This window comes from Plasmodium brasilianum, chromosome 5, assembly GCF_023973825.1.
Source record: "Plasmodium brasilianum strain Bolivian I chromosome 5, whole genome shotgun sequence".
Lineage (NCBI taxonomy): Eukaryota > Apicomplexa > Aconoidasida > Haemosporida > Plasmodiidae > Plasmodium > Plasmodium brasilianum.
Window position 1 is genome coordinate 160,437 of NC_090118.1, and position 14,672 is coordinate 175,108.

At 26.8% G+C, this 14,672-nt stretch overlaps 4 protein-coding genes across 4 annotated transcripts; 3 read left to right on the forward strand and 1 right to left on the reverse strand.

The window, feature by feature from the left end:
- Nucleotides 1-615: 615 nt before the first annotated feature.
- MKS88_001297 (translation initiation factor eIF-2B subunit alpha) lies at nt 616-2,635 on the forward strand (the record flags this gene model as incomplete). Its single annotated transcript, XM_067214210.1, has 4 exons — nt 616-670; nt 905-980; nt 1,520-1,733; nt 1,946-2,635. The coding sequence occupies 4 exons, from the start codon at nt 616-618 to the stop codon at nt 2,633-2,635; spliced, it is 1,035 nt and encodes a 344-aa protein (XP_067074669.1).
- Nucleotides 2,636-4,093: 1,458 nt separating this feature from the next.
- MKS88_001298 (mitochondrial inner membrane protein OXA1) lies at nt 4,094-5,452 on the forward strand (the record flags this gene model as incomplete). The annotated part of the gene is made up of 1 exon (XM_067214212.1): nt 4,094-5,452. The coding sequence occupies one exon, from the start codon at nt 4,094-4,096 to the stop codon at nt 5,450-5,452; it is 1,359 nt and encodes a 452-aa protein (XP_067074670.1).
- A 2,028-nt stretch (nt 5,453-7,480) lies between these two features.
- On the forward strand, nt 7,481-9,302 carry MKS88_001299 (uncharacterized protein; the record flags this gene model as incomplete). Its single annotated transcript, XM_067214213.1, has 2 exons — nt 7,481-8,030; nt 8,155-9,302. The coding sequence occupies 2 exons, from the start codon at nt 7,481-7,483 to the stop codon at nt 9,300-9,302; spliced, it is 1,698 nt and encodes a 565-aa protein (XP_067074671.1).
- A 213-nt stretch (nt 9,303-9,515) lies between these two features.
- On the reverse strand, nt 9,516-13,886 carry MKS88_001300 (leucine--tRNA ligase; the record flags this gene model as incomplete). Its single annotated transcript, XM_067214214.1, has 1 exon — nt 9,516-13,886. One exon carries the CDS (start codon nt 13,884-13,886, stop codon nt 9,516-9,518), a length of 4,371 nt encoding a protein of 1,456 aa, XP_067074672.1.
- Between the last annotated feature and the right edge of the window lie 786 nt (nt 13,887-14,672).

A 14,672-nucleotide genomic window follows, 5' to 3' on the forward strand; every position in this document is an offset into this window, starting at 1 on the left:
AAGCAACATGAAGAACAGCTTTTTTAAAGCAAGCACTAGAAAAACTTTAATGTTAAAAATTTGAAAAAATAAAGAAAAAATGTACTTCTATTAAAAATTGACATATGCTTAACAAAAATCAGGCTTTTCTTTTTCTTTTTAATCTTTTCTTTCATTTCATGTTTGGGGATTTACTTCAAAAAGAATTATAAATATTTAAGGACTCGATAAAATACATCATTACTAATTTTTCAAGTGTAGGAAGAATAACTGGGAACGTTCAGAAAATAAAAAACAAAAATAAAAATAAAGAAAAAAAAAATAAAATAAAATAAAATAAATACCTGTAAATAAAAAAAAAAAAAAAAATAATAAATGCCTGTAAATGAAAAAATAAAATAAATGCCTGTAAATGAAAAAATAAAATAAATGCCTGTAAAAGAAAAAATAAAATAAGTGCCTGTAAATAAAAATTAAAAAAAAATAAATAAAAAATGGCCAAAAAGATAAAGAAAAAAGCAAAACATGAGAAAAGGATTATAATCTTTTTTCACAATAAAATATTTCACACAAACATTTATAATTAACCATTTTCAGTGGAAAACAAATTAAATAAAAAGAAAACTACAGTTGACAATGGATCAATATGGTAACGATTTGAACAAAAATGATTTGCTGGAAGAGCATGAAGGTATGCAAACTATTACAATATTATTATTATACAAATATATGTGTATATATATGCATAAATGTATGTAATATATGCGTGCTTTTTGTAATTTGTGACCAGGTTATGTGATTAATGATTCTTATCTTTAAAATTATATATATTTTTTTTTTTTAAACAGCTATTACACATTATATCATATCATGAGGTTTATATAAAAAAGTGACTTATATTCATCCGTGTACTTTTTAATTACAGTTGTTAGAAGTTTCAAGAAATATTATTTTGTAGACAAAGATGAAATGCACATAGCTGCCATAAAATCTATAGCAAAGTTAGCGAATAAATATTTAAGAAAAGAAAAAATAACGCATGTAAAGTAACACGCGCATAGTGAAAAATGAAAGAAATTTAAGTACCATTTCTAAACAAATGAAAGTAGCAGTGAAAGTTAACAATGAAACAAGTTTTCCATGTATACGATAAAGAAAAAACACAACGAACGCATATTATCATACATGAAGAAAAAAAAAAAAAAAAAAAAAAAAATATATATATATATATATATATATATATATATATATATACATATGGCCGCTAAAGGCCAAGTGTTAATACAAAATAAATGGGAAAGGAGCTACATAATAACATAAGTGATAACATCTTATATTACACTTTTAAAATACAAAACATTTTATTAATATATAAGAAAAAAGTTATAAATTTACATGGTAGAAAAAATAATAAGTGTGTAAGTTTTGCTACCGTATATGCGCATACTAATTTACGGATACATACATATGTGTATATGTTTGTATATATATACATATATATATATACGTGTGTATTAACTTTATAATTTAACCCTTACAGCGTTATAAAAAGTAGCTTAACCAAAACGAATTTCGAACTGTTTATTAGTTTGAATGAAGCTAAATTTAAATTGAACAATTTCATAAAAGATAGTGAATCACAAAAAGTTATTATATCTGAGCCACACTCAAAAAGAATGACAATATACCCGATTATTTCATCTTGTGATATTTATCATCATTTTGTTGTAAAAAAATACACCTACAATGAAAATGTAATAAAACATGGACTTGTACAATCACGTGCTTATTCCTTTTCGTATATACATGCATACCTATATATAAATGTACTCGTTTATTCATGAGTTCATTAATATCCCCTCTATTTTTCACTAACAACTTCAGATTATTTCATGTCCACATTTATCTGCATCCTTTTTGACTCATTTTTTTCATTTTCACTTTTATTTTTTTTTCTCTTTAAAAGAACTTCAGCGACTTGAAGAATATCATGTCTACCAGCGCAAGTGAGTTTCCAAAAAGCTTGGAAAAGAGTTTAAGTATAATAGGAAATAGTAGTCATATAATGTTTTCCAATAAAAAAACGGTTATTCTAACGCATAGTAATTCTGAGTGTGTAAAAAGTTTATTAATAAACGTTGTTAAAAATCAAAATAAACAAATTTCTGTTTATTTTACAACTACGGAAAATATATGCAATAATTATTTTGAGAAGGACAAAAAATTTGATGATAAGTTTATAGAAGATTTAAAAAAAGAAAGAATCAATGTAAGAAAAATTGATATTAACAAAGTTAAAAATATATTCAATATAATTGATTTTGTAGTAATAGGAACAGAATTAGTTATAGATAATGGAGGAATAATAAGCAAAAAGGGTATCAAACTATTATCTACATTATGCTTACTAAACAAAAAGGAATTTTATGTAGCTTGTGAAGCATATAAGTTTTTAAAAATAGAAAAAATTGAAAATTATTCTCAGGAGTTCTATGCATATTGTACAAAAAACGTATCTAACGAAAATAATAATCTTTATGAATTTGTTCCTCATCATCTTATTACACTTTTTTATACAGATATTGGCATATTTCCGCCATCCGCTGTTTCGTATGAATTGAATAAAATATATATAAATGATGCATTTTCATTTTGAAATAAAAAAAAAAAAAAAAAAAAAGCATCTTTGAATGAACATATTATCCTGGCTACGTCTATATACTTACCAATACAACGCTTGTGCATACATCGCTATGTTAATTTAAATACCTCATTTCCCCTTTTTTAAATATTTTGATTCGTACACTTGCCCACATATGTATATACATGTTTGTGTGCATAGATTGTTACCTATGTGCAACTTCTTTTTTATTGTTTTTTCTTATTTTATTTTTTGTATACATTCGTTTCTTAATTACTAAGAAATGTCCATTTTGTAACGGGAAAAAAAAACGCTACAAATTATTTACATATATTTTTGTTATTTCAATTTTTAATTTATTTCCATTTTTCTTAAATAAATTTTTTAATTCCTCTTTAAAATTTTTTTTTTTTTCCATATTTCATAATGATGAATTTATTTCGAACATAACAAAATTTGATTTAATTTGTTATGTATTAATACAAAAAAAAAAAAGAAAAAAATAAAGATGAAATTAATTAAATTTCTTTGTATGTGTTGTATTATTTGGATTTCATATCGTAATTTATTTAATTCTGTAGTACCTTTTTACTTTCACAAGTGCCACATTATATGTAATACTGTACATCATGCGACATCTTACCTCTTATGTATAACGTTTTAATTAATATTTCCCTATTAACTTTTTTTCTTTTTTTTATTTAAGTGAACAAAAAATATCTTTATTTATTTAACTCCGTTTCGCTGAACTATTCCTTGTGATGTTACATTTTTCGACGCTTTTTTTTATACTTCTTTTTCATCATTGTTAAAATTTAAATTTGTAGAAAAAGAATATGCTATTTTTACGTTAATTAAAAAAAAAAAAAAAAAAAAAAAACTGCATATCTTTTAAACATTTCTTCTGCATATTTAAAAATTTGATATATATATAATATGCATACATATACATATGTGTATACATGTCCATATATACACAAGTTACCCGAATTTACTTTTCCCTTTTAACCACTTTTAAAATGTACACGTGTATACATGATGAAAGAAAACAAAAAAGAATAAAAACACTCTACACATAATTTCAGAGTACAACTTTTTTTTTTTTTTTTTTAATTTAGCAAATAGTTTGGAGTTCCCTTATGATGGTTATTTGCTTGAAACAATGATTTTTTCATATGTTACCCACTGCTATTACGAAAAACTATACACATGTACATTTTGCGAAATAATGTGAATTCGCAAGGAAAAGGAAAAAACATATATATATTTGTATGTATGTGTAAAAGGTGACTATATAATATATTAATTTTGTTTGTTTTTTCCTTTTTAAAGCAGTATATGTTTATGAAGTACGCATTTATTTCATCTTATTAAACTGTCACACTTCGTAATAACGCCCATGTATAGATAGTGTTATACTATTTCTTATTCATTCACTTCTTTCATTCGCACGTTTATTTTATTTTTTTTATTATGAACTTCCCCCTTTTACAAATTAAGCTTCATAATGGACAACTGAAGAAAAACTCTTTAAATATATTTCTTAGTAACACCTTTTTTAAAAGAGGAAAACATGACTGTAAAAGGAGTTGGAATAATAATAGCACCCGTTTGCGTAGTATAGATTTAAGACGTGTAACAAGCAACCACATCCCTTCATCTTCATGTTTTGTCGCCCTTCGCAATTATTTTAATTATGTGAACAGTGTTGTGTATAACGAATGTTTCACGGAAAATGATAACAGTCAAAAAGAGAATGGAGTCAAAGATACAGCACACACACACAAGATGGAAAAAATAATTGACGAAGAGAAAACAAAGGAAAAAAGCAATAAACTATTTAATAATGAAGAAGAAGGTGTAGCCTCAGATAGTGCAGTTACACAGAATATATATGATACATGCTCTACGTATACTGATTTTATAATAGATAAGTGTAAGGATAATATAAAAAATGATGAAGACACATTTGAAAATACTTGGTATGTTAAAGTAATATATGAGTTGTTGAACTGTACAAAAATCATGCTTGACTGTTCATGGGTAACGTCAATTATAACAACAACTGCTTTTATGAGAATAATTATTTTGCCCTTAACAATATCAGCTGAAAGGGATAGAAGAAAACAACAAATATTGAATCCTTTAATAAAAGAATTAACAAATAAATTAAAAACAAATGCCCAAAATGGAAATATTAAAAAAGCATTAGAATTTAAAAAAAGAATTTTGAATATAAGAAATACTCATGGTATATCTTTAATACCTAAATCAATTATATTAATGGCTTTTTTCCAAACTCCTTTATTTTTTATTTTTTATTTTTCTATGAAAAAAATAGCATCACATCCTGATGTTTTTAAAGAATTTACATTAGAATCCCCATTATGGTTAGACAGCTTATCTTTACCTGACCCCTATTATATTTTACCTTTTTTGTCTTCTTTATTATTACTTTCAAATAACGAATTAACAGCACTGATTGATAAAAATTTAAGTAGTAATATATCGAATAGTACGTATATAAGCGGAGCAGGGGAAGAAACCGATTTTCAAAAAAATATCAGAAAAATATCAAAGATAGGCATTAGATTATTTTATATATCTTCAGCATTCTTTTTTAAGTCTATGCCCTCAGGATTATTTATATACTTCATCACCAACACCTTTTTTCAGTTATTAATAACCCAAACATGTAAAATTAAAGTTATTGAGCGATTCTTAGATCTACCTCCTTTACACTCCAAAGGCTTGTCATTTCAAAAGATGGATGACCATACCAACATTAAGAGAAAAAAAAGTGTTCATATAAATGACTTAATTCAAGATTAAGCTATAATGGTATAATTACAAATAAGAATTGTGAATATATGCGAACGGAATATTTTCCTATTTATGCGTAATTTAACTTTTCTTTGGTATTTATAAGCCTTTATTCAGCTTTGCACAGGATCCTACAGCCCTAAATGTCTATTCGTACGCTTGTGAATATATGCATATATCTATATATATACATTTATTTATTAATTTATTTTCTTACTGTGCGTGTGATTTTCCCCCTTCCAAGTATAACACATGCGCTGTAAAACTTGTAGCACCTTCCCATTATGCACATTTTTTTTTGTGCATACCAGTAAAAATAAATATATTACAGCGCTTAAAATATTGTTTATGCACATATCCTCCTTATGCCCTACACAATTTTGAAAATAAATACACTACTAAATCTTTATTTTTATTATTATAATTTTTTATTTTAATTTTTTTTTTTTTTTTTTGTTTATATATCTTCAAAGTATCACTTTAAACTTAACACGTTTTGATACACCTTTTAATAAATAATAATTTTTGAAAAGTAATATATTTTTTTAAGTTCTCAGTTTTACGTGTAAGCATTCCCGTTTTGGTATGTAAATATATGCACATTCGCATATGTACATGTGCATGTTTGTATATATGTACATATATACACATGCAAATATGAAGAATAAGCAGTTTCATACGAAATTGCACTTAATTACATTTCCACCCCCATAAATCTCGTCTGGCACATAAAGTTTATGTACATATGCATGTATATATATAATATGTATAGTACATACGTACATATAAACGCATATATATATATATATATATATATAAGTGTACAATATATATATATGTTTAGTGTATAAGTTTATATAGTAAAACCGCATGTGGGTACACTTACTGCATTCTTTAAAATATGCTAAAAATGAATAGGTACGGGTCACCGCCAATCTAATAGATAACGTATACACCATGCTATTTTTTAGAAAAAAAAAAAAAAAATACAATATTCACGTTAACTTCTATTTATTTTTAAAATAAAAGTTTAATATATTTGGTAATTTTTATTTTTTCCTTTATTTTAACAATAACTCTTTTTTTTTTTTCTTTTCTTTTATTCAGTTTTATTTTGTTCCATTCATTCGTTTCCATTTTGTATCTTTTCCATTTTTGTAAAATTATACACAGGAATTTATTTTTTTTTTTTTTGTGCACAAAAATTAAGTGAAATTTTTTTGCATTTATATATATTCCTCCTATTTGCATTTTCATTTTTCTATTTCAAATGAACTGCCTTTTCCTCGTTCTTTTTTCGTCATCCCCATATTATATGTATTATGTTATATATTATATATATATATATATATATATATATATATATATATATATATATATATGTATACATGTATATACCGCTAATCGACATTAAAAGAACATAGAGGCAATAAATTTTCCATTGAAATCGCATTAAAATATCAGTTTGCTTCTGCTAATATACGGCTATTTGTACTTTTGACCTTTTTACTTTATTTTGAAATAAAAAAAATGCCGCTACAAAAATATCATTTTATGAACATTACGTTGTATATATTTCTTACTTCAATTTTATGTTTTTTCGTTCGACATCTACGCAGATATAGCTGTATGCACAAATTTTGGAATGGAAATTGATTGAATATTTTGCATTACTGAATAGTATATATTACACATATATGCATATATATAGATATATTTATTTACATGTAAATATGTATATATGCATATAAGTAAACGTCTTTATTTGTACAAATAAGTGAGAGTGTGAATATATATGTGTATATTCAAATGTATGTGCAATTATACAGGCACTTAAACATTAACACAATCAAGTGTTCAGCTAATCGAAGCTTCACTAGAGAATAAACAGTTCGGACAATCAGTATTTAAGTAAAAAGAAAGAAAGAAAAGAAGAAAAGAAGAAAGAAAGAAAGAAAGAAAGAAAAAAAGAAGAAAGAAAAGAAGAAAAATATAAGAAGAAAAAGAAAAAAAGAATGTTGTTCAGGAAAATAAAAAATGCATAACAACGAAAAGGAAAAACTCCAAAATTTTGAAAATGATAATGATGTCAAGAAAACATCTAATTATAAGAAAACAACAAGCAATGATTTCAACAAATTATATTGCTCTGTTAAAAAAACAGAAAAAGAGAATTTACAGAAAACCGAATATAATGAGAGCTATAAAATCCCACACAAACATTGTTCTGAAAGGGAAATTACAAATTATAAAGTGAATTATGATGACAATGCAACTAATGATAAGCTCAGCAGTGATCAGGCATCGAATGATAAGATGACCATTGATCAAACACCACACGACAGAATGAGCGGAGACGAAACTTCAAATGATAAACGGAGTAATGGCGATTTTGAGGACAAAATAATAAAGAATTATTTAAGTGAACAAATGAATAGTTTCGGTTTAATTAAAAACCAAGAAAAAAAAAAAGGAGATCATAAACACGTTAGTGTTATCATAGAAAACAACAGCGATATGGATGACATACCATTACTAGAAGTGCTTAAGGCAGAAGAGAAATGCAAAAAGGAAGGAAAAGTGGAAGGTGCCTTATTAAAGAAAAAGGAAAAAAGTCATGATAATGATAAAACATTGATCCAAAAAAGGCGTTCATTAAATAATTCTAAATGTACTCATGAGAAAAAAAAAAAAAAAAAATCAGGAATCAGGTGTAAGTAGCGATGATGAATTTTTAATAAATTTAATTAAAAAAGATAGTATATTAAATAAGGATAAAAGTAAAGAGCTACTTACAAGATTGAATAATTTAAATGAAAACGATAACAATAAAAATAAAGATAGCGATTTTTCTGATTCATTAAGTGCAGATTCAGATGAACCCCTTTTAGTTTTAAGTAAAGGAGAAAATAAGAATAATGACACGACAAATAATGTAGGCAACAATTTTAAATATAACAACATAGTAAAAAATAGTATTCAAGTAAAAGCTAACAATAAAGTAATTGATAAAAAGTTAAATGATAATTCTAAAAAAAAAAAAGAGAAAGCAATAAAGGATAACGTAGCAAGAAGTAGTGGTACTATTAACAAAGAAAAAAAAAAGATTAAGGATTTGAAGTCGCCAACAAAAAATAAGAGGAAAAAGAAAAAGAAAAAAAAAAAAAAAAATAATAATAATAGAGTAAATAGTAACGTAAACAATAAAGTAAACAATAAAGTAAACAATAAAGTAAACAATAAAGTAAACAGTAAAGTAAACAGTAATGTAAACAGTAATGAAAAAAATAAAGTAAAACATAAGCAAATCCAAAAAAAAAGGACCTCAGAAAATAGCAACATATATAGTTATAATGACAACGACACTGAAACAGATTCTATTATTATAGGTACATTTGATCCTCGTAATAGATCAACGAAAGAAAAACTAGTAGCTCAATTACTAATTCGATGGTGGTATGTGCTACCTGACTGGCCAATACCTGACTATGATTATAAAGACGAATTAACAAAAAGGAAATTAAAATTAGTTTCTTTAGAAGAATATGAAGATAAAGAAGATATAGATAAAGATGGATTTAGAAAAGTATATCAAATATCAGCGTTTCCAGGTGTTTTCCGAGATGCAATGGGAACAGCTTACGACTTAAGGGACAAGGATACATGTCCGTGTTATAATAATTTTATAAAAAAAACAGATCTTGAATTATTAGAATTAATTTGTGAAGCTATTAAAAATCAAATAAAATGTTTAAAAAATTCGGTTTACGATGAAACATACAAAGAAAAAACATTGGAAAAGGAGCTTAAAGAAGCAGAGTTAAAGCTAAATAGAATTACAAAAAAAAAGCGGCAATAATGAGCCTCAAAAAAAAAAAAAAAAAATTACATAAAAAAGTGGGATATTTTATTACCCCATTTGGCACTGCTTTTACGTGGGTGCAGTATACATATTTGTTTATGCGTGCATATATTAAATTTGTGGGTTTTCCTTTTCTTCTTTTTCTTCGTACCTTATTATTATTATTATTCATTTATTTTTACATATATATATATTCCATAATATTTGTTCTTATTTTATTATAAAATTGATTACCTTATTAGGAATATTTATAATGTTAAATATTTTTTTCCCCTTTTTAATTTCATTTTGTATGCGATCCTTTATCATATTTGTTGCCACACTAATAATATTTTGTTCATTTTGGGGATTATTTTGAATAATAGCAATATGCTTATTATTTATTTTAATAGACACATTTACAAATTTATTTTCTTCTTTTATTTGAAATAAGGAAGGCCATTTTGCATAATATAATAAACTAGAATTACAAAAATAGCAAATTTTTTTTCTTTTCTTTTTTTTATATTTTATTAAATAATAAAACCAAAATTCTTCGCATATATGAGGACAAAAGGGGTATAACAATTTTATGAATGTTAAAAATATTTTCAAAGGAATGTAATCCCAAGTCTTTATTTCATTAAAAAATTTCATAAAAAAGGAAACAGCTGTGTTAAGTTTGATCGTACTTATACAATTCGTAATTCTTTCTATATAATAGTTTGCTCTTTCTTTTTTCTCATTTTCAATTTCATCAACTTTTCTTTTCTTAATTTTATTTGATAATTTTTTAAAGATTTGAGATTCGTCCCTTAGTAGCTCGAAATATTTCTTTAGCTTATCCCCTCTTTCGCTACTAGTCACTCTTTGAGCCATCCCTTCACATGTGCTTCTACGCGCGCTTCTATCCCCCCCAGTACTATCCTCAAAGTTTATAACCAATTTTTTATTCTTCTTTCTATTTTTGCAATTTTGGCAGATTATGTCCTCACATTTTATTGTAGTACCAGTTTTATCCGCTATATCTTTGGGGTTCTCTTCTCTTTCCCTGTAGTCTTTTCCATATAGATGTTCTTCCTCGCCATGTTTTCCCTTTTTATCAATTGCATGTGCTCTCTTTTCATTACTCTGTATAAACAAATTGTACAAATTGGTAAGAAATTTGAAGGTACCCTTAATGCCTTTAATGCTCCATCTTTTGTCTTGATCCAAGGGACCTAAAAATAGCACGTGCAATCTTAAGCAGTCTGATCCATATTCTTTAATTATATCCATGGGGTTTATTGTATTTCCTTTGGATTTCGACATTTTTTCAAAATTCGGCTGCACTTCAATTGAAGGAAAATCTTTCATATAATATCTTTGCCTCTCCTCTTTTACATATTTTTCATCAATTAGATATTTCTTGTATATACCTTCTACTACTATGTAGTTATCACTTTTTAGTATTTTTTCTTGCACGTCAATCTTATTGTTCACCTCTTTCTTTTCACTTGACAGAACACTCTGTTCGTACTTCACATGTAAAAGCACATCTTGCGCCTCCTTCATATATGCCTCATTTTCTACTTTATTTCTAGCCCCATTTTCTGCTTTATTTCTCGCTCCATTTTCTATCTCCTTTTCCAATACAAACTTTCTTAACTCCTTGCTGCTTTCCTTAGAGTAAGCCAAATTTTTTTTTTCACAATTCTGTCCCCCCCCTAAGGAATTGTTACTTTTATTGAGCTCATAATTTTCTGTCATTCTCCTTCTTTTTTCTAACTGCTCAGCAACCTCACCATAACTCACTAACTCATTCTGTAAATTTGTATATAAATAAAACGAAGTAATGTTCAATAATATTCCCTGATTATACAATTTTTGAAAAGGCTCCTTATGTTTAACTAATTTAAGGTCATATAAAAATTTATGAAAAAATCGTGCATACAGTAAATGTAAAACTGCATGTTCGCTTCCTCCAACATATAAATCAACTGGAAACCATAATTTTGCTTTTTCCTCATCAACTATTTTTTCTTTATTTTTCGGGTCAATATACCTTAAGTAGTACCAACTAGACCCCGCCCACTGAGGCATTACATCACTCTCTCTTTTATACAGTATTTTTTTTTTTCTTTTGACAACCCAATTTTTAAATCTTGATAAAACAGAGTGTACACTTTTTATATTATTATCTTTTTCGTATATTCTTTTATTAAATTTTGGTAAGCAAAGTGGAATTTTATCTATATATATATCCTTTGTAGGAGTATTCATCACTTCCTTTATTCCTATTTTGAATGAGCAACGTTTCTCTTCACTTAGAAAATCCTCATTACAAGTACCCACCTCTTTATTAACTCCACTTACTAGGTTACTTGCCTCGCAATTTGTATTTCCCCCCTCTATGGTCTCTCTTTTTGCCTTGCTTTCTGTCTTCCTTACTGCCTCTCTTTTTTTTTTCTCCCCTACTAACTCTTCTATTGCCTGACTTGCATTTCCCCCTTCTACCTCTCCTTCCACTTTTTCCTTTTTCCCGTCCTTCTTTCCCATTTTGTACAAAACGGGAAATGGCTCTCCCCAATATCTCTGCCTTGAAAACAGCCAATCCTTCAAATTGTATATGCTCTTTTTTTTACTATATTCAGAGGAGAGCAACAATTTGTAGATGACCTTTCTTCTTTTATCGTCCCCTACTGTTTGCACTTTTTTTAGAAACAGAATACTCCTGTTATTGTCTAGAATGTAGGAACAAATATATATTGGGACAAACTTGTTTATTATAGAGTTGTAAATAACTGAACCGGAAAAATAAATCTTGTCATTTTTTACTCTCTCCGTGTCCTTTTGAACAACTGTTTCGTTTACAAAATCTAGCAAAATTTTATTCTCATTTACGATCTTCTTAATATTAGGATGATTTACACTCACAAGAATTTTATCATTTTCTAAGATAGCTTCATTTTCATTTAGAAATATTTTAACATATATGTCATCATCATTTGTTACTTCATTACCATTTTTCCTAAAACTTTTAAGATAATATCCTTTTTCTTCCAAGTTGTATATGCCTTTTTTCGCTTCTATATAGGTGAGAAAATTACAACTACTTTCGCAGGCGCTTATCTCAGTATATGCATCAATGAATACATTATTGTTTGCATTGTCGCCTACACCACTCACATCGCTATGTACATCGCTCCTTATATCGATAATGGCGTCCCCATCATGTAAAGGCTTTTCCCTTCTACAGTTATCATCATTTACTGGGGAAAAGGTAGTAATATGGGAACCTGATCCCCCTGCTTGTCTTCTAATACAGCCATGCATTTTCCTTTCCTGTTTATGTATTTCCAAACCGCTTTCACAATTTACTGGTCTTAGGATGGAAGAAAAAAAAGGATAATTTACCTTAACATCCTCACATATTCTTCCTTCGATAATAATGTAAAAATAAATATAATTAAACAGAAGAAATAACGAATGGTTGTAAATACTGTTGTAACAAACGTGCACAAACTTGCTTGGATGTTTACACAGAATTTTACTCCTGATCAACTTGTTAATTGGAATAATTTTCGCCTTTAAAATAATACCAGATTTTTTGGATATCCAATTTATTTGCATATTTTTAATTTTATTCGGCCAGTCAATTAATTTTAAGTCCCTAATTAATCTATTGGCATATTTCGTAATTTTAAGATACCATTGTAATAATTTGACTTTTTCAATTTTTAACTTTTGTAAGTTCAGTTCATTTTTTAACTCGTCATTTGAAATAACACAATTAATTTCTTTTGACCAATTTACATAGGACCATTTTTTATATGCCATTTTGTTTAAATACATTTGTATGAATATCCATTGAGTCCATTTAAAATAAGTTTTTTCACAAGTATTTATTTCATTATTCCAATTAAATAAAAATCCTAATCTTATTAATTGTTTCTTAAAATTAGATATATTTTCTTTTATAATTTTTCTTGGGTCAACTTTTAATTTCATAGATAATCTATCACAAGGTAAACCAAAGCTATCCCAACCGATAGGATGAAAAACACAATGATTATTCATCCTCTTAAATTTGCTAATAACATCTGTTATGGTAAAGCACAAAATATGACCTACATGTAAACCCTGAGAAGACGGATATGGAAACATATCCAGAATATAAAACTTCTTTGCCATTCTGTATTTTCTTTTTGAACCACTATTATTTTCATTACATACTTTTTCATCCATTTGTTGACCTTTTTCACCATCAACTTGTCTGCATATCTCATCCGGAACTTTGTCATATACAACATTTTCTTGTAGACCTGTATATGTACTTTCCCTTTTTGCGCACTTGTTATATTGTTCAAAGTCTTTATCTAACAACCTCTTAGAATTCCATATGACTTGCCACTTTTTCTCTACAGAATTGAAGTTATACTGTTTGTTTTTTACTGAATATAATTTCTTGATTCCTTTTTTCCTCTTCAAAAAGTTACATGTTTGCAAAAAGAAATACCTCCTTCTTTTGTTCGTTCGAATTCTTAGAGTATACACATTATTATTATTTTCATAAAATATAATGTATAAAACAACTATGATAAAAATTAAGTTGAATAACATAACCACCTGACATATTACAAATAACTCACGAAAATGTGCAGCACGCTAAAAAGGGGGCCATGCACACTCTATGCCCATACGTATATATATATCTACATATATATACATACATATACATACATATACATACATATACATACATATACATACATATACATACATATGCATACATATACATACATATACATACATATACATACATATACATACATATACATACATATACATACATATACATACATATACATACATATACATACATATATGCATTCATACAAACATATATAGGTGGATGCTCATGTACGCGCACTTGAGGCCCCTTTCAGTATCAAAAAAACATGCATATATATACATGAATTTGCGAATACGTATACATTTACTCGTTTTTATTCTCTCTTTGTGCGGTTAGTATTAAAAAGTCAGAATGTTTTCACCTTACAATACAAACGCAACTATTGTCATTTGTCATAAAAATAAAAAATAAATAAATAATAATACAAGTTACGAGAAAAATAAAATATTATCCACATAAATATTGGAAAAACACGTTTTTTTTACCTCTAAGGGAGGCATTGTTCCATTAACTTTATACATGAGCCGAATGAATAAATGTTTTTTTCGTTATATACTTCTTCTTATACTTCTACTTCTTATACTTCTTTTTCTTTTTTTATTTGCTCTTTTTATTTTTTTTTTTTCTTTTTATAACTCCATTTTTCGGATTGTTCAAACTTTTGCACTCGTTAAAAAATTACAGCACCATGTAGTAACTAAAAGGAACCACAA